Genomic DNA, 25,471 nt, shown 5'->3' on the forward strand with positions numbered 1-25,471 from the left:
CTGCAGAGGCTTCTGGATGCACAGCCCTGTGCCCTTCTGCAGATCTCCGAGATTCAGAGATCTCAGGAGATCCATGAATTCTGGTGGCCAGATGCGACTACCTCTGTAGTGGAACAGATTACATTTTCCTCCCACGCCACTGAAGGAATTTGGAATCTGTAGATTTTCATGGAATTTCCCTGCCTTGGGATTCTGCCAGAGGATTTTCTGTGGAAGGGATGGATTATGGGGCTCGTGTCTGGGGACTACACAGAGTGCTCAGCTTCCATGATGAACAAAAAGTTTCTAGCTCTGTGCCTTGCAAAGACAACCTTGAAAAAGCAAATATATGTAGTCTGAATTAGGGATGTAGGGAACAGCTGCAGGCTCTAACTTCTGCAGCAGAACACTGTGGGGTGGTGGGGACCAAAACCTCCTCTCTTCCCACAGACACTTTTTTCACGGTAGGAGTCAATAACATTTGGATTGTATCCCATGAATCGCCTTGCTGAACTTTCCCAAAATTCTCAGTCTGGCCCTGTGCACAAGTGGTTTGGGGCAGGAATCATATATGCTTTCAGATGGGTGAGGAGTTATTTTGTGGGCCCATCTCAACTCTTAAACCTCAATCACAGCTTCTCTTCCCTTGGTGAGGGATTTGTTAGTGTGACTGGGTCGGGCCAGATGGCTACAGGAGAGTGATAGAAGGCAGATATATTAGCCTTAGATTAAGCAGGTCCCTTTTTCCTGGGTAAGGTAACAGGGGCGGTTTCAGAACAATCAGGAACTTGGTGGAACCAATTAAGGCAGGCAGGCTAATCAGGGCACCTGGTTTAAAAAGGACCTCACTTCAGTCAGTGAGGGGTATGCAAGGAGCTGAGAGTGAGAGGGTGTGCTGCTGGAGGACTGAGGAGTACAAGCGTTATCAGACACCAGGAGGAAGGTTCTGTGGTGAGGATAAAGAAGGTGTTTGGAGGAGGCCATGGGGAAGTTGCCCAGGGAGTTGTAGCTGTCACACAGGTGTTACATGAAACACTGTAGACAGCTGTGATCCACAGGGCCCTGGGCGGGAACCTGGAGTAGAGGGCGGGCCCGGGCTCCCCCCATCTTCCCAACTCCTTATTGGATACAAGAGGAATTGACCTGGACTGTGGGTCCCACCAGAGGGGAAGTTCCCTGGCCTGTCCCCAGACCCACTAGGTGGATCAGCAGAGACTGAGGGGATTGTTCTCCTTCCTTTTCCCTTTCCTTCCTTTGCTGGCCAGTGATTAGGTTAGCTGAGCTAACGGCAGGTTTGAGCCACTAACAAAAGTGGCCAAACTGAGGGCTGCTGTCAATCTCTGAGGCGAGCAAATCTGCAAATAAGTGCAGAACCTCCCAAGGCTTAGGAGGAACTTTGTCACATTAGCTAAGGCTAGGATAAATCCACCCCAAGATCTGGATTTGTATGCAGCAAGGGAGACTGTATTTTCTATGCTTCTTCAGCCTCATATCATTCCTGCTACTGCCACTGGCTTTAATGAGTAACTCTCTAATCCATGGGACAGCCCTACTACCCGAGAGGGAGGGAGGGAGGGAGGTCTGTGTGTGTGTGTGTGTGTGTGTGTGTGTTATAGTAAAGAATTAGAGAGTGAAAGCAGAAAGGAATGGCAAGTAGGATGGGCCAATAGGATTAAAGTTGAGTTTGGTGATGGTAGTGAGAAGCAGAGGATCCTAAATGGATATTTTTATTTTGCGTACAGGTCCAACCCCTGGGTATAGAAAAGGAGAGAACATGATAGAAAAGTAAGTGGGACAAAAGGCAAACTTGTTGTTGGATAGCTAGAACTTGGTGAGTGACAAGCCATTTAATGTACAATTCATTTTGATCCAAATCTAGGAACAGAGGGGTTCCAATTTGTCTGGATATTTTCCACAACTTTTCATCCATCCCTACTTGAATCCCAACGGCCAAGCTGCAGCCATGAATGCTTTGTGCCGAAGAAACATTTCTAGTCAAATAGATTTTCAAGCCACGAAGTGCTAATAAAATTTCTGGGGAATCAGGGTTAGTGTTCCTTAGAGTGCATGGAGAACTCATTAGCACAAGCTCTCTGCTCTCTGGAGAGCTCCATGGACTAGTCAGGAATAAAGCTCAGAAATAAATGCATGCAGGCCAGACAAGTTTCTGTTGAATAGTTCAGAGTGAGGCAAATCTTAGATATGCCGTACAAACAAGGCACATGTGCTTATGCAGTGAGAAGGGGATGTATACTGCAGAGTACCATTAAATAGAAACAAAAAAGAGTGATAAATGGATTGTCACAAAATCTGTATGTACCTATGGAATTACATTAATTGCGGTGTAGTTTTATTAAGCTACAATAACACCTGAAAATCTTTTCTTTATGGTACCACAATTTATAGTAACTTAAGAACTGTTTGCCCAATCACCAAATTTAAATGTCTGGACTATTGGGCTAATGTAGAACATTTTTAAAAAGTTGATCCACACAGTGCTTACGAAGTTACAGCTTCAGCTGATATACGTTAGCACAGAATACTTAAACTTTGGTGGATTTATGTGGAAAACAGAGTGGGAGCCAGGTTTCCAAAAGCCATTTCTTAGTTCACACACCTCAGTATTTGCAATTGACCTGCTTGCAAAATCCAAGCTTTGAGGTACTTAACATTTTTTCAAGTGCAATTCTAAGGCCACTTTGAACATTTAGCCCTGGATTTCAAGAAACTACTCATCATGAAATTATAAGAACTCAAATCAATTTTCACGCTACTTCCCCCAACTAATGCATACTCTATAGGACAGACACTTTCAGTGTCAATAATAGTAATACCGACCAAAACATGGGCATCAAAAACTCCTAAATCTATTCACTTAAGCACTTAAAAAAAAAAAAAAAAGAGACCAGATTTTTAAAGGTGTTGAGTATCTGCAGCTCCTAGAGAGTTCAGTGGGATTTGCAAGTATTGGAGCACCTCTGAAAATGCCTAAATATGGATTTAGGATCCTAACTACACACAAACATTTGAAAATTTTGGTCTGTGTGGATACACAATGATACAGCACTTTTCATCTGAGGAACATCTGTGTTTTACGTACACCCCTGTCAGGTAAATATGATCCTCATTTGCGTGAACTGAAACACAGAGAAGTTAAATGAGGTTCCCAAGGTCTCGGATAACGTGCTAGTGGCAGTCACATGGGGTGTTTTCTATAGTGCTTAGAGTAGGGTGCTGGGTATACTGGGTTCTATTACTAAAAGAGTTCCTGCTGTGCTTTGACGCCATCATAATTCTATGTATTAATTTTGGCTCAAAGCCTGGCAGAGAACTTCAACCCTCCTTCCTTTGTAGCAAACAGAGGTTTTCAGGAACTCAGGGAAAAATTTTTCATAAGAGCATAAATCTCATTTTCAAAGTGCAGACGATGGGGAGGTTCCCCGCTCCACCACCCACCTAGAGAACCTGGACCACTTTGCCAGCTACGTCTGCCGTGTGGACAGCGTTCTACTTTCCAGCAGGAGTCGTTTGACGTCCTCTGAACACCTCCCCTCCTCCTCATCTAACCGCTGAGCAACCACATTGTCAGATGGAGAGCAGCTAGGTTGTGGTGGAGGAGGCGGACTCCTTCCTTGGAGAGGACGTCTGGGCGAAGCGGAAGCCTCTGCGGGGGGGGGGGGGCACTAAGAGGTACAGGAGGGTCCTGTACCAGTGTTGTCGGGCCCAGTTCAGGGCTATGAGGATAACCCGTGTTCTGTTTGTTTTTACTTTTTGCAGGACCTTGCCGATCAGGGGAAAGGGTGGGAAGGCATAGAAAAGCTGGCCTGACCACTGCAGGAGGAAGGCGTCCGAGATCACCCCCTTCCCCACTCCTCCCCTGCAGCAGAACTGGAGACAGCGCTGGTTCTGGTCGGTTGCAAAGAGGTCGATCTGGGGAACTCCCCACTCTCGGAAGAGCTGGTGGATGACCTTTGAGTGGAGCGACCACTCATAGTGGTGGGAGAAAACCCTACTGAGGCGATTGGCTTGCACATTGCAGATGCCAGATAGGTGGAAGGCTCGCAGGAAGATATCGTGGGCTATACAGAATTCCCATAGGCTCAGGGCTTCCAGGCATAGGGCCGAGGAAGGAGTACCACCCTGCCTGTTGATGCAGTACATCGCAGCAGTGTTGTCTATAAGGACTCTGACCAACTTCCCACAAAGGTGCATGCTGAAAGCTACACACGCCAACCATATTGCCCTGAACACTCTGGCATTTATGTGGAGGGACAAGTCTGAGACCGACCATCACCCTTGGGTTTGAATGTTCCCTATATGAGCTCCCCATCCCAGATCTGAGGCATCTGACACCAAGTCTAATGATGGGGAGGCTTCCTGGAAAGGGACCCCTTGCAGCATGTTGCTTGGGAGGGACCACCATTGTAGGGAGGCAGCTACCTGGGGTGTTACTGTGATAACCTTGTCCAGTCCATCCTGGGCCTGGATGGCTAGCCAGAGCTGGAAGGGCCTCATTCTGAGCCTGGCATGGTGGAGCACGTACATGCATGCCGCCATGTGCACGGGGATCTGAAGGCACGCTCTTGCCATTGTCATAGGGAAGGCCATGACCGAGGCAATGAGACCTTTAAGGGTCTTGAACCTGCACAGAGGGAGACAGGCTGTGGCCCTTAAGGAGTCCAGCAGCGCCCCTATGAATTCTATGCGCTGAACTAGGATAAATATAGATTTGTTCTCCTTCACCCTAGGCCAACATCTGCGCATGTGGACAGGAGCACTTCCACTTGGGCCTGCATCTGGGATCAAGAGCTGCCCTTGAGAAGCCAATCGTCCAGGTATGGAAAGATCCGCACCCCTTTCCACTGGAGGTAGGCCACTACCACTGCCATGCACTTGGTGAAAACCCTGGGTGCCGTGGATAGATCAAAAGAGAGGACCGTGAACTGGTAGTGATCCAACCCTACCAGGAACCTGAGGAAGCACCTGTGCCCCTCGAATATATGGATATGGAAATACACATCCTCAAGGTCCAGGGCCGCGCACCAATCCCTTGAGTCCAGGGAGGGAATGACAGACGCCAGGGACACCATGCGGAACTTGGAGTGGACCATAAACTGGTTGAGATCCCGTAGGTCCAGGATGGGCCTGAAGTCTACTGGTACTCTCTCCACTGCCCCCAGGTGGAACAGACATGCCACCTTCTGCCCTAGGAGGCGAGCATGCTCCGGGTCCCTGGGGCTCACTAGGGATGGGGGGTGGTAAGGTGAGGGCGAAGGAAACTGCAACACGTAGCTCTTGGAAATGGTGTTGAGGACCCATTGGTTAGACGTTCTCCAGGACCACTCCACTCGAAAGGCAGAAGAACACAAACTTTATTAATCAGGAGGTCTCCCTGGCAGGGGAGGCATGTGTGGATGGAACCAGGCTGCTCCGCTCAACACGAGTTGGAGGCCTAGGGGGGGAAATCGAGGACTGCCTGGCTAAGGACCAGCCTCAGCCTTCTCCTTTTCTCGGCGCCGCTCTGAGACAGAAGTTTCCCCTTGCTTCTTGGAAGGGGAGAGGTGCCAGCTAGTGGAGGGGACTTCGTTACGCACCGAAGACGCAGTGCCGGGTGCTGAGTCTGCTTGGCATGCCGGGGTAGGGGTCAGTGCCCATTCCATCAGGAGAATGCAAAGCCTGATGTCTCTCTCCTTAGTCCACGGCTTGAATGACCTGCAGATGTTGCAGCACTCACTGTGAGTTTCGCCCAAGCAGCGGAGACACTCAGCGTGCAGATCACTTCCAGGCATAGAACGGCGACAGGAGTCCCATGACTTGAGGCCTGAGGCACGGGGCATGCCCCGAGCCCACTCTAACTACTTGAAAAACTACTAAAAGAAACTGTACCACTAAGGTCAACTAGAGAAGCTGCAGCAAGGCGGGAGCAAGATGTTCCGACTACCTTCACTGGCAGCAAGAAGAAACTGAGGATGGGGGGAGCACGCGGCTCCCTTTTTAGCGTTATATAGAGACACCATTCCAGGGGTCGCAGCGGTGCTCCCCAGTACGGGTACTGCTAAGAGAAAAAATTTCCGACACCGGTGCACATGGTGAGCACGCACACCTACTGTGGAATACACATGAGCAATCACTCGAAGAAGAAGCTGTTATACCATTACCTACACTATCTGAAGTGGAGTCTTAAACTTTAACTTTTACATGTGAAACCTTGCAGCTTAGGTATTCCACATTTCCTTCTGAATCTGCACCTAGTTCACTGCCTTTTTTTGTTTTGTAGGTCTCTTTACCCTTTCGCATCCACTCCAAGATTCCCCACAACCAACGCTTGCTTTCTTGCTGACTGACCCTCATCCATGCTCAGTCTCAGTATTTTTTCCTCTTTTTCAGCTACACTCTAACAATTATGAAGCACAGACAGGCAGTGCTGGCTTATTTTCCATGGACAAGATTTTGGCAACTCCTGTGTGGCTTCACAAAAAGGGGAGAAGGCTGCAAAGAGCTCTCTCCTTTTTTCAGGAGATGATCAAGATCTGCTAGGAAGAGAGCCTTTGTTCTCTCCCAGCATGTGTGGGTGCTAGTTTCCTGAGAAAGAGTGGGGTGAGGCCAGGCGTCATACCTCTATGTAGTTGCCCATACAGTGTACAGAGAATGAGGTAGTATGCTGCATATTCGACCGTGATAATGTGGTCTCAATGCATTTCCTGGGTGCCCCCATGGAGAAATCTGATTTGCACAATGTAAATACTTTGAGTGTGGCAGAATTCCCAGAGGGAATTTCTATTATGCCCTTAAGTTTTTCTGGTCAAAACAGTATGATTCAGGTGAAACAGCATCCCATAATGCCTCTCCCCACTGTTGCACACAGATTTCAGTTTTGATGGCAACGCTGTTCACAGTGCAAGGGCTAAAAAAAATTGCACTGGTTGAAAAATGAAGCATTTTCCTTTATTTTGGAAAAAAAAATAAGTAAAGTAGAAAATTGTTCTGTGTGTTCGAGTGCAATATTTTGCACACAGCTCTGCTATTAGAGCTAGGCAAAGATACACTTTAGCGTCATTAAGTTATTTTGGGTTTACAAAAATAGCTACAGGAATGTAGTATTCCGATTTTGGGGTGAGGGCAGGCTTATTAGATGGAAAAGTGATTAAATGTTTGTGGTATACTCAAACCAGAGAGATACTGAAAATGAAAGCACTGGCCCATTCCTCTTCTTACTTGCCCAATATTTAAGTGTAGGACACCTAATTTAAACATCTTATAGATTGGGGATCAGCAACCTTTCAGAAGTGGTGTGCTGAGTCTTCATTTATTCACTCTGATTTAAGGCTTCGCGTGCCGGTAATACATTTTAAACATTTTTAGAAGGTTTCTTTCTATAAGTCTATAATATATAACTAAACTATTGTTGTATGTAAAGCAAATAAGGTATTTAAAACGTTTAAGAAGCTTCATTTAAAATTAAATTAAAATGCAGAGCCCCCAGACCAGCGGCCAGGACCCAGGCAGTGTGAGTGCCACTGAAAATCAGCTTGCGTGCCGCCCTCAGCACGTGTGCCAGAGGTTGCCTACCCCAGTTGTAGATTAATGAGATTTACGTAAAACTACTGAAAAAGAACAGTATTGTATAATGATAATTTTAAAACAATAATCCAAGTCCTAGATTCTGTTAGCTGCTCCAGACAGACCCTTATCTACATTCCATGCAGACCACAATGACTTTATTTTCTATTGATACAATTGTCACTAACCTGACTGCTTTGGGATGTTTTCCGTGATGATAACCAAGAACCAGCTCTCAGTCTTCCAATCTCTAGGTGCACTAGCCCTTGAGCACACTTGGAATATAATAAAATATAACACACGGTATTTAAACAGGGTTACAATATTTCTGCTTTCCTAGACTTACTCACATATACTTTCAGGCCATAATGTTGAAGAAACCATTGAAGATTGAAACCTAAAACCTAATTTTTTATTCCATTTGTTTTATTTGAACAATGTAAAAAGCATCCATCCCAGATTCTAGGGGCTTCATAGAAAACCTATTGAAATCAATAGAAGTCTTTCAATTGACTTAATGACCTTTGGATCAGGCGCTAGATGCTCAGCCACCCATTACAAATCAGCAGCAAATCCCACCCCACCCATCCAATGGAAAACAATACATCAGCAGGAAAAACACTGTAAAACAGAATGACTCTGAATTTAACATAAGCAGATTCACTTTAATAACACGTCCTCATACCCTTGCTTGCTGATTCCTAATCCTTGCCCTCATGCAAAGCCTGAATAAAAGAACTTTGCACAGGGAACCTTCATGGAATCTAGAGGACAGAGTCCTCTCCTCCCAACATAATTTCAGGTAGATGGCAGAGGCAGCAGGCTACAATAATATTCCCTGTGGCCAGAAATATCATCCACAGTCTTCTTTCCCCTCCTACCCTAACACAGGCATTCTTTCCTTGGCCTATCCACAATGTTCTTTCCCACAGTCCCATGGAGAATGTTGTGCATGTGTAGCAAAGGAGGGGGCAGAGTCTCCTTGAGCAGGCTTGTCCATGCCGTGGATGTATTTCTGGCCAGGATTTGTCCCCCAGTACTTCAGGGTAACAGCACCAACATGTCAGGAAAGCCTGGGCTGGAACAAATTTACACCGCAATTCTATGGTTGCTAGGTTAATGCAAGCAAAACCAAAAGCATCTCATTCCAATTCAGTTCCACAATTTTATGCCTCTCAGTCTTCATAACATTTTCCCATTGCTTGAAATAAATGGTTACATTCTCAAATAAATGCCTAAAGTGATATCTGTATCTTCATTTTGCCACTATGTACTACATAAATATATATGTAGAGCTAAAACTAAATGAATCTCCCAATGTAATTTTCCTATCAAATTCCTATCTGTCTTGATAATCGGTTTCAGGTTGTCCTGGCTATGTGTAAATAGCACCCCAAGATAATCACTTTGTATACTGTCAGTAACTGCAGTTTCATATCTAAGAATGTAGTATGTACTCACCTTGAGGATAGTGGCAACAACCTCTTGTGAGGCATTCCTCATATCCTCTCCATTAACAGACAAGATCTGATCTCCTTGTATTAATCTCCCATCCAGGTCTGCAGCTCCTCCTTTAACAATGTCAGAGACAAACACTCCACTTCCATTTCTGGTAATACAAGAAGCATATGGCTAATTACACAATCCACTAGTCTCTGTGAGTGCAATTCAGATTACGTACATCTATGAGACATTAAAAGAAACTTGGGAGCTGAGAAAAACTAATTTTAGATTATACCTGACCTTCTGAGGTGATTATAAGCTACAGATTTTAAACTCATTAAAATAGGAAACCATGCACTATATCCCTTTCCCCTTGTGCTATTAGTTCTGGTACGTACAATCTGTTCAGATAAGAAAAGCATATGCTACTGTAATATAAAAATACTGCCCAGAGACCAAGGCACAATCTGCTAAGGATAGAGTTGGACTATCTCTTGATACGCTTAGTAAGAAGTGGCTTCAATATAGATTTTCCTTTTACTCACACAAGGCCAAATGCTATCTCTTTTCTGCAGCCTTGGAGGGCCCCAAGGCATAGAGAAGAGCACAGAGCACTGCACAGAGATTTTTGTAGCTTGCACATGAATTTGTGTACCCTGGGCAGCAGAGAGCCCAGCTCTGTGGTACGCCCACGTACCTGGACCATGAGGCTTGAAAGAGGAGGGTAGAGGTGGGTTAAAAACACGAAGGGGACAAGACCAATGGATCCCCCAGACACAGAACAAGGGAGAATCCCTTCCTCAGTCCCTGAAGAACCTCCTGGTACTTAGTTTAGCTACTTCAGCTTGGTGTGGAGGAAGTAAAGGGCCAAAGACAGTCTAGCATGAAGGCAGTTGTAGGGAGGGCTGGAGAATACCATATCAGGTTGCAGGAATCAGAATTAAATTACCCACATGAGAATCTGCTCACAACACCAGCGTTAAACATCTCTTGTAAAAACTGCCATAGATTCTTTACTGACCACAAACCATTAGGTTAATTACATGATGATTTTTTTTTTCCTGGTAATAAGAAACAGCAGTGGCTGTGAGTTTTACACAGAGACTGATCAATGACTTTGCTCATGCTAGAAGTTTTCTCTAGCAATAAAAGATAAATTTAACATACCACAGCTTTAGTATAAACAACTTTAAAATAAATGCTTTAAAAATACATTATTAAAAAGCCAGTTTTACTTTTTAAGCAGCTATTATTGATTGTACCCTTTCTGACTCCACACTGTGTTCTTAGTATTTTATAGTTAATAATTGTAAAGATCTATAACTAATCCTCAAAACACTTCCAGGCAGTAGTACTATCCACATAAAGCTAGGAAAGCTAATCCATGTAGCTAGGACTTGCCAGCCATCACAGACACAATCAGAGTTGGGAATAAAACACAAGAGCGCTTAACTTTCAGTCCTATGTTTGGTCACTGGACCAGACCCTTCACAAATTGATATTCTTAGTAATATTATGCTATGCTCCAAAATGCCAAATGCTAAAGGAAACAAACAAGTAGCCTTGGGAAGAGAGTGTTATGACATTACATACACGCCACTGTTATTTCTAGAGGAATCTAAATCAAAGCCCCAAATCTGAAAAGCCTCATGGAGAAGTTTAGATCCCATCTTTTGTGGCTGGAACCATTCTTTCGGTATTTCATATTCCATGTAACGGCTACAATTGTTTGTATGGCAAAATAAATTCTCACTTGGAACGGAGTTGTGTAAAACACAGAAGTTCTTACCGTTTTCCAACAATGCTTAGACCTAGTCCTCTGCCTGTTTTCTTTTGTAGATCTACATAGAAAATCTCCAAATTCTCTTCATCTTTATAATGAGCTTCATCTCTATAAACAACTAGTTGCACCTTTTGAGGTGTTTGTCTCAAGGCTGTGATAGCTTCTTCATGAGTAGCATTCCTCAAATCAACGCCATTAACCTGGAATAACCATCAAACTGTTATTTTTCCCAATTACAGTTATTAATGAGTTTTACACCCTCACAGTATCTGAGTCCCTCACAAACATTAACGTATTTATCTCTGTAGCAGCACTGTGTGGCAGGGAAGTATTTTTACTCCATTTTACAGAGAGGGAAAGTGAGGCACAGAGCAAATAATTGGCTTGCCCAAAGTCACACAGGAAGTCTGTGGCAGAGGCAGGAACTGGACCCAGATTGCCTGGATCCCACTCTAGTGCCTAAACCACAACACCATCCATCTATTTACTGTATATTAGCCATTCTACATTACCCTATGGCAACCTACTGCAGGTGTGCCGAAGGCGGCATGCGAGCTGATTTTCAGTGGCACTCACACTGCCCGGGTCCTGGCCTCCAGTCCAGGGAGCTCTGCATTTTAATTTAATTTTAAATGAAGCTTCTTAAACATTTTAAAACCCTTATTTACTTTATATACAACAATAGTTTAGTTAATATACAACATATATAGTTTACTTTATATACAACAATAGTTTAGTTAATATATTATAAACTTATAGAAAGAGACCTTCTAAAAATGTTAGAATGTATTACTGGCACGGGAAACTTTACATTAGAGTGAATAAATGAAGACTCGCCACCCCACTTCTGAAAGGTTGCCAACCTCTGCCCTATGGTTTACGAATTTGACATGGTTGATTATTGACCTTGTGTATTTCTGTTATGACAACCCTGTTTTTAAAGTATTGCATAGCAAACCAGGGCATTCCTTTCTTGGAAAATATGGGTGCAATAACATCATAAAGAGTAAAGTGACAGAATTACTGCAGAATATTTCCCAGTGTTACCTAAAACCTTTTCAGTAGGTTCTAACTTGAGGCTTGATCCGTCAGTCCTTACGCAGGCAAAATTCCTATTGACTAAAACTGACTGCAAGATATGTGGTATTCAGTGATCTGGTATTTGCAGATATCTCCCCACTGCCTTTATCAACAGAGGTGAATAAAGAAGCTGTCTAATGAAAAGTAAAGGAAAACTAAAATGTTGATTTGATTCTTCACCTCTTGTCTTGAGTGGAGGTGACTGGTATAGGCCATTGTGGGAAAACTCTCACTTGCAAATATCCATAGACAAAATCCCACCACCTACTATAACTTCAGGCCAAAATTTTCAAACTTGAGAGTGCCGAGGCACAACAATTTAGTGGCCTGAGCTTCTGAGGTGCTGAGAACCATCTTCTGATGACCAGCGCTTCTAAAAAATTATGCCATCAATTTACAGTGCCGAGCTTTACACATTCCACTGTGAGCTTTCCTGCAATGCCTTGTACTGGGTCATCTCAACTTGAAGTGAGATAGACTCTTTATAACTCTGTCCTGGGCTTCTCCTGATCAGATAGCTGTCAACTGGTGACTTTGTAGTATTCACTCTTGTCTACTGAACAATGGGGAGAAACAACCAAACTTAATTCATTTACATTCATAAAGCTACTTCCACTCCCAGTATCAGAGGTGAAAGTGTTATCTTTCTCCTCTGCACATTATACATTTCTGTGGCTTTTTCTTTGCTGGTATGAATGCTTAGATTCCCCCTTCCCCCAACATCACAATGCTGAAGAACAGAAAAAATAAGGAAAAAATTAAGTGCTGGCTGGAAACCAGGTCTTCTCATCTGTGATAAGAGATCATTATTTTCTCTAATTCTCATTAGTAGATTCACAATGTAAATTTACAGAAAAGTTAGGAAGTGACAATATCTTAGCTTTAAAGAGGTTGCTATTAGATGATTATTTTGCTTTGTTCCAATAGGTGGCACACAAGACCACTGCAGAAGCTCTCAGTTAAGCTTCTCAACCTAATCTGAAAGCATTCTAGGTTAGTAAATTCAGATTGAGTTTGAATGGAGCAATGGGTCTGAGCAAATTAAAAATATTCAGAAAGTACAGAAATTTGAAATTCTGATTCCAGCTCTAGCCAAACATAGTATCTGTATCAATAACCTTTAAAGTAGGCTCTGCAGAATTCAATTTTTATTTTTGCATAATGTCACTCAATATCAATGTTTATTTTTAAAACTTTAAATTATCAAATTAAAATTTTCACAGTTGTACAAAATTATGAGTTTTAAAGCACCCCCCCATTTTTATCCATTTAAATTTTCACAAATGCAGGAAAATATGGGGGTGGGGGTGAGTGAGAGAGAGAGAGAAAAAAAAATATTTAATGACAGTAGATGCTGAGATTCAAAGTATTTAAAGCTTTATACATGTTAATACACGAATTGTCAACTTCACATGTCAAATTATACAAAGTAAACATCCTTAAATAAATTCTCAAGCAGCATTTTTGTGACTTTGCCTGTCTGTAAATTTCAATTACCATCAATGGAAATATTTTTCCTTGGTTTGTGTATGGTATGGTGAAATTGACATTTACAGATAAAAATCTAATCCTTCAAGCCTAAATGAAGCCATTTTCAGATTATCTGCTCTGTGCATTCATTTATTTGTCATGTATTAAAAAATTCTAGTGTGTCAAAATTTAAAAGTTTAATAGGGAAGATGAAACAGTCATTGTACAAAAGTATAAAACAGTAATTGTAGAATGTAATACTGACACAAATACAATAGCATATATTTTTATAAATTACTATGCAGGGAAAAAGATCAGTTCTTTGTACTCTTAATCATACCATAGTCAAATATTAATCATAAAATACACTAAGTTCATTAATTCTAAATAGGATGCATACATTTATGAATATGCTATACACCCCTATATTTTTCTTTACACATATATGTCTACACATGTTGTAGATTTACCTCATTAGGGCAGTTTTAAAGGTTACAATTCATACAAACATTATGGCTTAACATACATTTGCACCTTCCTGCATGGTCAGTGAAGAATTTATTAACCTTCTCCATTTTTATCACGTTGTTAAGACACAGTTGTTTATAAAATGAAAATAAATATACCCTTAACATTAAAAAAATATTTTCTGTGCAAGAGTTGTAAAACCAACTCCCCAAGTGCCCCTCACTATTTTTCTAACCGCATGCACTACCGCAAAATGGGTGTGCTGGGAATTTGTCCTGATCTGACAGTGAGACACTAAAAACAGCTGTACTAGAACCACCAGAGCCTGACTTGAGTTTAATTTGCAGTGAACAACATCCCTCTCTCAACCCTCTCCTCCTTAGATTTCCATTTATTTGAATTTCCAATTGTCTCTAACAATTATGGTGTCGGTCTTTTTGTTACATTAAAGGTACAAATAAAATTGTGCATATAGATTGACTAGTCCATCAAAATTACTCTAATTATATAAGCAAAATAAAGGTTTTACACCACAGACTAAGCTCCCTAGATCAGCCTGCATGAATAGTTTGGAATGACTCTGTAGTCACCCACTTATTTGCACAGTATCCTGCAAAGCTCAGCTTTTATGCCCATGTAGAGTTACAGATGAGCAGTTAAACAATACACTAAAAAATAAACCATAAACACTCCATTTTTCTCAGTATAATGCTTCAAAAGGCCCCCTGGGTCCAGATAAAACATCAAGCTTATAAAAAAGTAAGTAAAAACGGTACACCTTTCTAATTATGTTGATTATTGATGAAACATACACACTTATTAATCTGTTGAAGATGTTGTACTAGTGCTGACCAGAATTGCAATGATATGCTCTACATATATATTGCAGAACATAAAAGCATAACAAAAGGTACTAAAGGTTACACTATAAAGCAGGCTTCTAAATAAAAGATTAAACGGATGGATGATTCTTAACTATTGTACATTTGTACATGACATTGATGTAATTCAAAAACTATCTTGTCTGATAAAATGTAATATATTCTCAAACTGTAATTGGTAGTTTATAGCAGTTTGTGAAATATTATTTCCTGGGATTTTCTTATGGGTTTTAAAAAAAAGCTTCACGATAATAGCATAAATGGTGTCTTCATTACAAGTATCAGAATCTACTAAATGGTTAGAGTGGTCCTCTGAAGAAAGCAATTTTGGATTAAATACAAAACTATTTAAATAGGATTCATAATTAATTTACCTCAAGAATCTGATCACCAGCCCAGAGTCGACCATCTCTAGCTGCTGCCCCTTCTTCATAAACTTCATGGATAACTATAGCATCCTGTAGAAACAAAATTTTCTGCATAATTCTCATCCATTGCAAAAGTTTCTTAAAATTGATAGTTACTCATCCACATCATGCAGCAGATAATTGAGTACCACTATATTCAAAAGAGACAGCATTCCATGATTTAGTTGATATGAAGACAAGTAAGGCTGTGCAACAGATTATAAGAAAATTATTACATCCATTCATCTGCTATCATCTACATTTTGGTTAAAAATATTTTGCTCACCACTTCAGAGTAGTACTTACTAGGTTTCTATCATTTTTATACATTGGCATCAGCAATATATGAACTCTACCTGAACTGGTGCATTAATATCACTTACTTTTTATGACATAATTTAAAACCAGACTTTTCAGAGTTATGAATATTTTTAAGGGTTTGGCATAGATGCTCAACATTAGGCAGGAACTTGAATAGGGTGGTTAGATCTGCAAGAAATGAACTCCAGAAGAAATGAACAATGGTAAATATTAGTTTATTACTGAGGCTGGAAACTGTTGGCAGTGGCAGATGTAGTTCAGGGAAAGTTCCAGTGATACATTCTTACTGCCAGCAGTAGATGTCCCCAAAGAAAGGCATTACAAACAGCATTTTCTTATTTTGCTAGTGCTTTCATTTTGCATTGTTTCCCTTCACCCCCAACAGATAGGCGAAAACCCCACTGCAGTATTTCTTAGGCCACAATTCTGACAACTGGCCTCATCATCAAAAAAGACGTGCCATTTTATAGTGTATATATTTTCTTCTTTCCTTGCCCTCTCCAAACACTGAAACACGAATCATTGGCTGCAAAAATGCAGCTGATAATCATGTGTAGTGATCTCAGATCTGAGGGTATCAGATTCTCATCTCTTGAGTAGATGAGGCCTACAAAAATGTTATAGTTTCAGAGTCACTTTATCAGCCCAATATATTATGAACAAACAGTCTTTCTCCAGGCTTTGTGGCACAAGGCTGTAAGATAGCAAAATGCAGACCTGCTCTGCAGTCCCTTCCTGACTACATATAAGCAGGAAACAGCTGCTGTTGGTCGCATATAAAGTGTGTTCATGTTTTTAAAAACATTTGTAGATGCTGCATATATACATCACTCATCGCAAGGTTATATGACAAGAGAAAAGTATCTTTGTCTGATACTTTATTGGTGCACAAGGTGTAATCTCAACAAAGTGGGGGGGGGGATCAAATGTCCCAAGGCTAATCCTGTGATAAAGAAAACATTCAGAAGCTTCCTCCATTTCAGTCCCACTACTGCTTGTTTTAATGATGGAGACTTGTATTTACAACTACTCTGCTCTTATTGAAGCACAGCATCATTATCAAACTCTGTCCTCTGATAAATGTACACGATTTATCCAGAGCAAAACTGGGGGGAAGGGGATGCATTACAGCTGATATAAATATCCCCGATGAAAAGAAAAAAGATAGATAGATTTCATTTTGCATAAAGGAATGCAAAATACTATGAGCTATGTAATCAAGTAACAGATAATTAAGAAATCAAAAGAACAGATCAATTTAAGAAACAGTACCAATTGTAACTGCAGGGTTTTGTAGAAATAATGTAAAGAGGCTACCACCAAAAGAACTAAGTGACAAAAAATTCATTTTCTTTTGGGCAATCAACGCCTCATGCATCAAAACCCCATGTTATTCCAATGTCTTAATCTTTTTTTCCCTCCAGGTTTTACTTCTTTAAAAAAATTAAAATATGTTAATGTGCTGGGGCTGGGGCTTTTCATCTTGCTGAAGCTCCTGGGATGATGCTGACAAACATATTCTAATCTGAAGTTGCTCATGGGTATCGGCAATGAGTTCTGACTGACATCAGATGCAAACTGGTGCATTGAGGCAGTAGAACCAAGAAAAGGTATGCAAGATTTGAGAAGGGTACAGTCCTTCACATTTCTATCAGTTCTACTTGAAATAGCAGACTCAGCACATGGCACATGTAAGGAAAAGTCAGCAGAGTCTTGTGAGTCTGCAGTACACAGCAACAGGTTCATTTTTAGAGCTGGCTGGGAATTTTTCGAGGAACTTTAAAAAAAAATCAGACAATGAACCAACGCTATTTGCAGGGAAGGTTAGTTGAGGTGTTCAGATTAATCATTTTTAAAAGGTCAAAATCAAACAATTTACCTGATCTGAAGATGTTGCTGCTGCTGCCGCTATTTTGAGATGTTTATTTCATGAAAATTTTCAAGATTTTGATTTTTTTTTGTCCTGAGTTAGGACAGATAATTTTTTCGAAATACCAAAATTCTCATGGGATGGGGAAATGGTTTCCCACCCAACTCTACTCAGACAAAGAGGAGCAATAGTAGGGAGGCGTACAGCAGATAGATAGCACAAGATATGCAGTATGGGCAGGGAGTTGAAACTCAGAGTTCTGAATACAAGTTTTCCTGTTATCATGTAATAGCACAGTACGAGCACTCACAGTCCTAATCAGGATTAGGCCTCAGGGCCCTGGGCATTGTACAAATACATGGATAAACACATTTTGTATCTGGAGAGCTGATTTAAGGATTGGAGACAAACGTGTATAAAATACTTCCATTATCACAATTTTAAATAAATACTTCATTAGAAACTTTGAATACTCAGTTTCTTAATAGGTTACTCCACAGTGCCTCTAGTGTGAAGTACTTTCTAACTTGGATAACACTTATTATAGATGGAAGGTAGTGTTACCAGTAGCTTAGTTTGCCTAACAATTTCCATTGTAAGACCCTGTAGTCAATCCCTTTTATGTAGTTTTTGTGTGTGTGATCAATCTAATGGCAGCATTCACAGCTCCTCCTAAAACCAGCTAGCCCAGTCAGTCAGTTACCAACCTTCCCCAATATTATTGCATATTTTAGAACATACAAATTTCCAGGTATCTAAAAACACTACTGATGTCACCCTCTTTCTTGAAGGCTTAGATTCAGGAAATGTCAAAAACTATGAGCCTGAATCACTTACATTCATTATTTGAGAAAGCAGTTGGTTCTCCATTAAACTGGTGTCCTTGCACATGTTAGAAATTTAAGTGGGCAATATAGTCACAATTTATACTGTAATAAAAAGAACACTGTTGTCATTGCTACACTTATTCTGATAAAGAACATTTCTAGATTTAAAAAATGCATTTGACCTGCCAAAGTCTTATTTTTCTTACATAGTCTTAGCCACATGATTTTAATCAGACTTGTCAAGTAGATGCAAACAACTTGAACCAATGGATCCTGATTGCACAGTCAAGATTTTAAAACAGCACTAAGAAAGAAAGTAAGAGACAGATCTTAACTTACAGTTCTAAACAAACAGTAATTCTTTCTTCTATTGTTTCTGGGCTTGATCCAAAGTATATTGAACTCTATGGTAGTCTTCCATTGTCTTCAATGGACTTTGGATCAGGCCTTATATGCATAGGGTATTATATTATACTGTTTTGAACATACATGTAAAATTATCAAAAACCATTTAAGTTACAGTTAGGGATTCTTAGTGGCACTATTATAGTTAATATTTAAAAAGCGGCTGCCATATTATATGCATGCTATATAGGTATCTTGTCTTGGTTTTGTGCACTATCCTAGTCTAGCCATCCAACAACTGAATGGCAATCTGTAATGATTCCATCAATGTACAAAGATATCATGGTTATCAAGGACAGAATCCATGATCTCTGGATACCAAAACAAAAACCACATCTACCGAAGGAGAACGTCTACCAAAGGAGAGTGTCAACTTGCTTTTAGTCAGAGCTTTAAACTTCTGAGGGCTGGCCATCCGAAGGGAGTATACTGCAGCAATGCATTTATTTTCTGATTGTTTTCTCTTATATTTATAAAGGAACATATGTGACTATACACATATATATTTGGTCTGCATTATTTTCTTCAAAACAATCTGCATTTTACTAGAATCATACTGTAATGGAAACACGTCACCCTATGTGTGAACAAAAATACTGAAGAGCTCTGTGTAGCTCAAAAGTTTGTCTCTTTCACCAAAAGAAGTTGGTCCAATAAAAGGTATTACCTCATCCCTCTCATATCAACATGGAACCAACATGGCTACAGCAACACTGCAAACAACAAAAATACTATATATTTACAGCCTGATTTTCAGAGCTAGTAAACATCTGCAGCTCCTATTGGCATTATGGGTGCTCAGCACTTACCCCCTTTAAAAAAAATTGAAAAGTTAAAAAAAAAAAAAAAGCAACAGCTCAAAATATATCAAGTAAAAGGTTCTTTAAAGTAAGATCTTTATTTGCTACAAAATACACAGTTTTATTTATTTATTTATTTGGCAAAAAAGTGACAGAAACTAGACATTTTAATCATTGTGTATTTTGACAATGCATGCTCCATTAATCTCAGAACACTATATAAATCAGGAAGTGAAATACTATTTAATAGCTCTCATGTGTGTTAGAAAGGTCAAGTGTACATGCCAGGATATGCAAACAGCAGTGCTCCATGTTAAACAGGAAATTTTCAGACTTTTGCAATTTTAAACATCCATATTTATGGAACCAGGAGTAAAAGGTGATGGGAATATCTTGAAGCCAAAGGGAAACTACAGCAAGAGAACAGTTACTTACCTTACAGTAATTGTGGTTCTTCAAGATGTGTTGTTCATAGATTCGACCCTTAGTCTGTACGTGCACCATGTGCACAAGATCAGATTCTCTTCGGCCAATGGTGTCTATTGGGACTGCACCAGTGCACTTGGTGCCCTCAGGCCCACTCTACCTGAGGGCATAAAGGGTCAACAGACCCAACCACCCCTCAGTTCTTTCTTCAGTGCAGAATCTCGTAAGAATAGATTCCATAGTGGTGGGGGGAAGTGTTATGGAGTCTCAAAGAACCACAGTTAATGTAGGTAAGTTACCTTTCCATCTTCTTTCAATGATTGGCTGCTCAGATTCCACTCTCGATGACTAACAAGCGGCTGTCTATTTGCTTGCACCTGGGTAAGAGGAAGTCCTACTTGAACAGTGACTGCAGGACAGCCCTCCCAAAATTGGCATCTGATCTGGAAACCGATATAAGGGAACAGTGAGTGGTAAATGTGTGGCTCAAACTCCACATAGCTTCTCTACATCTCTCAGGTAGAGGAATTCTCCCCAAACAGGAGGCTGCCTGAGCTCTAATGCTCTGAGCTCTAACATGGCTTGGGGGACTCTTTTCTGGAAAACTCATAGCATCTTCGTACATAGTCGAAGACCCATTTGCATAACCTCTATGTGGATATAGGTTGCCTCTAGACTCTGGCAGCAAAGGTCATAAATAGCCTGCATGTATTTTTGAAGCATCTTGTTCTGTCTGGACAGAATGACCATGCTCTCATTACGTCAAGTGTGTGAAGCTTTTCTTTACCCAAGGAAGAGAGAGATTCAGGAAAGAAAACCATAAGGTGAATATACTGGTTCATATGGTCAGTGAAGAGAGAACAATTGGTCTGATATCCCCTCAGATCCGGGCCTGGAGGTCTAAAAACCACAAATAGCACAGGCATCAGGGAATGAACCTAGTTACCCACAGGCTGTTCTACTTGATCTTTCAGAGAAGCTATGTGACTGTGGAGAGATGAATGAAATCAGCTTCCTAAACAGAAAAAGCACTGATCTGGTGAGCCCACAGGCTCGAGAATCACAGACAATCGTGGGGCAATTTCACCAGCTGTTCTGACATAAGCCATCTACAGTTAGACATATCCCATCAGTGGTAGACTGAAACTCTATGTTTGTGGGTGGAGACTCCAACACTCATTTGTTGAGAGCTAATGGCAACTGAGTTAATCCCTTTGCAATATTTCTTTCCGCCTGCTCAGAAGGACAAGAAGTGGCATTTCAACCAGGAGCCTCTTCCCAATGCAAGTTGGCAACAAGACCAATCAAGACCTTTGAAAACATTTGAGGCAACAGGGAATACAACAAATGCAAGGATCATGAAACTAAAATGCACCCTACTAATAAATGACAGTCATCCTCTTTCAAAAGAAGTCACCTGGCAAGTAGGGAGATACGAAGGAATTATGGGGGAGGGTCTCCACAGAGAAAAGACGGTTACTCACCTTTGTAACTGTTGTTCTTCGAAATGTGTTGCTCATGTCCATTCCAATTAGGTGACTCCAAACAATGTGTGCATACGCCGCGTGCACATTCGTTGGAAGATTTTTACGTTAGCAACACTCAGTGGGTCGGCTGGGTCGCCCCCTGGAGTGGCGCCGTTATGGCGCCGGATAAATACCCCTGCCGACCCAACGGCCCTTCAGTTCCTTCTTGCCGGCTACTCCGACAAAGGGGAAGGAGGGCAGGTTTGGAATGGATATGAGCAACACATCTCGAAGAACAAGTTACAAAGGTGAGTAACCGTCTTTTCTTCTTCGACTGCTTGCTCATATCGATTCCAATTAGGTGACTCTCAAGCCTTACTGAGGCAGTGGGGTCAGACTGAGATGTCGCGGAATGTAAAACTGCTGAGCCAAATGTCGCATCATCTCTAGACTGTTGTACCAATGCGTAATGTGACGCAAAGGTGTGAACCGATGACCAGGTAGCTGCCCGACATATCTCCTGGATGGGTACATGGGCCAGGAAGGCAGCAGATGAAGCTTGAGCCCGAGTAGAATGGGCGGTGAGGTGGCTAGTCAGAACATGAGCCAGGTCATAGCAGGCACGGATGCAAGATGTCACCCAAGATGAAATTCGCTGCGAGGAGACCGGCAGGCCCTTCATTCGATCGGCCACCACTACAAAGAGCTGGGGCGTCTTTTGAAAGGGTTTTGTTCTTTCGATATAAAAGGTGAGAGCCCTACGGACATCTAAGGAGTGCAGCTGCTGTTCCCAACGCGATGAGTGCGGTTTCGGGAAGAAGACCGGAAGGAAGATGTCTTGATTGACATGAAAGGCAGACACCAGCTTAGGAAGGAAGGCAGGGTGTGGTTGCAGCTGTACCTTGTCCTTATGAAACAGCGTATGGGGGGGTCCACTGTGAGGGTCCGAAGCTCGGGCACTCGCCTTGCCGATGTAATGGCGACGAGGAAGGCTGTCTTCCAGGAGAGGTACAGCAGCGAGCAGGTGGCTAGCGGTTCGAAGGGAGCCCCCATAACCTTGGCTAGAACTAGACTGAGGTCCCAGGTCAGGGCGGGATGTCGAACCTGTGGGTACAAACGTTCCAAGCCCTTGAGGAACTTTGAAACCATAGGGTGAGAGAAGATTGAACGCCTGTTCTCCCCTGGGTGGAAGGAGGAGACTGCCGCCAGATGCACCTTTATGGATGAAACTGCTAGGCCATGTTGTTTCAGGGACCAGAGGTAGTCCAGGACAGTAGGAACTGGTACCTGCGTGAGGACAGCGTTATGTTGAGCGCACCAGCAGGAGAAACGCTTCCACTTGGCTAAGTATATCAACCTAGTGGAAGGCTTCCTACTGCCTAAGAATACTTGTTGCACCGAGGCAGACCAGCGTAACTCGGACTGGCTTAAGCACGCAGTAACCATGCTGTGAGGTGAAGAGACTGTAGGTCTGGATGGTGAAGTCTGCCGTAGTCCTGCGTTATGAGGTCTGGCCAAAGTGGTAGGGGAATTGGGTCTGTCACCAAACAGGTCGAACAACATGGTGTACCAGTGCTGCCTCGGCCACGCTGGAGTGATCATGATCAGATGGGCCCTGTCTCTGCGGAGCTTGATCAGGAGCCTGTGGACCAGTGGGAATGGCGGAAAGGTGTAAAGATTCGTCCACAGTATCAGGAATGCGTCTGAGAGGGAGCCCGGGGAGTGACCCTGGAAGGAGCAGAATGCGTGGCATTTCCGATTCTCGCAAGAGGCGAAGAGGTCTATGTGGGGAAACCCCCACTTCCGGAAAACAGAATGGATGATGTCCAGACGAATCGACCACTCGTGGGTTAGGAAGGATCTGCCAAGGCGATCTGCCAGGATGTTCTGAACTCCTGGGAGAAAGGACACTACTAGGTCGATTGAATGGGCTTTGCAAAACTCCCAGAGCTGAATGGCTTCCTGACAAAGAAAGGAGGAGTGTGCTCGCCCTGCCTGTTTATATAAAACAAGGCTGTTGTGTTGTCCATAAACACTGATGCACAATGGCCTTGGAGTTGCTGACAAAACACCTGGCATGCTAGGCAAACCCCCCTCAGTTCCCACATATTGATGTGTAAGGTTAGTTCTTGAGCTGACCAAAGGCCTTGAGTACAGAGACCCTCTAGGTGGGCACACCAACCCAGAGATGACGCATCCATGGTTAAGGCCATCGAAGGTTGTGGTGGGTGGAATGGCATCCCTGCATAGACCTGGGTGGGGGTCAGCCATCAGCTTAGGGAGGCTAAAATGTTCGAAGGAACAGTGATTATAGTGTCCAGGCTGTCTCGGCCTGGTCAGTACACTGAGGCGAGCCCGGTTTGAAGCTAGGGAAGTGGAGATCAGCTAAGCCGTGCTCCACAGTTCCAACGACTGTCACGGGCGGTAAGAAGGAACTGAAGGGCCGTTGGGTTGGCAGGGGTATATATCCAGCGCCGTAATGGCACCACTCCAGGGGGCGACCCAGCCGACCCACTGAGTGTTGCTAGGGTAAAAATTTGTCAACGAACGTGCATGCAGTGCGTGCACACCTAATTGGGAGTCACCTAATTGGAATTGATATGAGCAAGCACTCTAAGAACTACAATTTATGGAACCACTAGCTGAAGAAGCACAACTCCAGGATTCTGCAGAAGCCTCAATTTGTGTCAGGTCCAGGAAACACTAGAAGTAAAATACCAGGCTCAGTTGGCTCAGAGGACCTCCACTACGAGATACTGGGGTTCTGGAGGAGGTGTGAAAGGAAGGGACACCTCATTCCAGTCAGCCTGCTTGCTCAACCTGAAGGATGGAGCTTTGGGGTAGTACTGGGGACATGCAAGGGAATGAGCCCTGCCTGAAAGAAATGAAGAAGAAAAGAGAGACCAACCAACAGCCAAGAACAAAAGAGGAAGTGAAGAACACTGAGGAAGACAAAGAAGTGGAGAGAAGAAATCCTCCACTTCCAGAACCTTGGCCTAGACAAGGGAGGAGGCCTGAACTTCTGATGAAGAGGCTTCTTTTGCATGACACTGAATGGTCCATGGTTACCTTGTCCAGATAGTCCTCAAAAAGCTTAATCCCCATAAAAGAGATATCAGTTAATTTTCATTTGCCCCGTCTCCAATATGTTGTTCTAGTCTCTGAGCCAGATATCTAGATGGACCACCAGCACAACCTCCGTAAGATCTAGCCACCACTTTGGCACTGTTAAGGACATCATCACAGAGATAAAAAAAAAAATTTGGCTTCTTTATGTCTGACTCCTTTTTACATTGCCTCTTCTTATCTTGTAGTTCTTTCTCTACCAGGGAAGAGAGAGAGACGGGGACAGAGCTGCAGGGCTGAGACAGGTGTTCCATGACTCCACTATCAGAAGACAAAAAACTGGAAGGAAGTAGGTAGACTCCTGCTGATAAGATTTATCATTTATGGTAAGATTTAACTCCTTGCTTCCCAAGAAGTGCAGTTATTTGCATTTCCCACATACAAACAAAGCGAGAAGAGAGGTATACAACAAATGCAACTGTATGGGATGAGAACAGGAAAATAAATGTCTAAAAATATATGATTCATGTTTGACACATTACTTACTGTGTCTCAGATTTAAAGAACAATAATATAGAATTTCTTAACTCAAAGGTTTTTAAAATAAACTAATTCCCAGTGGCTCTCTCAAAGGCAATATTTTATGTCTTACAACTTCTTGTCACTTAGTCACAAGTAGACTTTATTGATATAAAATATGTAATATGTGAAGTATTCTACATGAACTGGAGCATTTCCCAAAGGGGAACCATGGATGGTAAACTATACACATGATAATGTGAGCAACCTTTTGTTTAATATTCACAGTCTTATAAGGAAATAGTTGTATTCTGATTTGATGAACCAATTGTACTGTTTGCCTAACCCAGAATAACACATTTCAAACAAATTCACCATGCAGTACAGGATATTGCAGCCAATAAACATAGCTATTAAAGCTGATAAAGAGGGCAGGACCTTCCAATGATTAGTAGTACTACAGGATTACGGACACATCCACTCACCCAGGGCAAGTAAAATATCATTAATTGTTTCATTATCATCAATCACCACAGTAAAGGGAGAGAAAACAGATTTTGTGCCTGATCTTATAAATCTGTCATTACACTTTTAAAGGCTGGTTCATGGATAACAGTAGAAGTCAGCTGGTTGCATGAAGGGTGTCATTGAAGAATTTGGCCCCATAAGGATTTTTCCAGAATTTAAAATAAACCCAGCT

The 25,471-nt window shown here is 42.1% G+C and overlaps 1 protein-coding gene across 1 annotated transcript in view; it reads right to left on the reverse strand.

The window, feature by feature from the left end:
• Positions 1-25,471, reverse strand: part of PATJ (PATJ crumbs cell polarity complex component) — a 235,289-nt gene that overhangs the window by 20,431 nt on the left and 189,387 nt on the right. The window contains 4 exon segments of the mRNA XM_030571946.1: positions 7,728-7,814; positions 9,001-9,148; positions 10,772-10,965; positions 15,039-15,122. Coding sequence (XP_030427806.1) covers positions 7,728-7,814; positions 9,001-9,148; positions 10,772-10,965; positions 15,039-15,122 — 513 coding nt within the window.

This window comes from Gopherus evgoodei, chromosome 8 (assembly GCF_007399415.2).
Source record: "Gopherus evgoodei ecotype Sinaloan lineage chromosome 8, rGopEvg1_v1.p, whole genome shotgun sequence".
NCBI lineage: Eukaryota > Metazoa > Chordata > Testudines > Testudinidae > Gopherus > Gopherus evgoodei.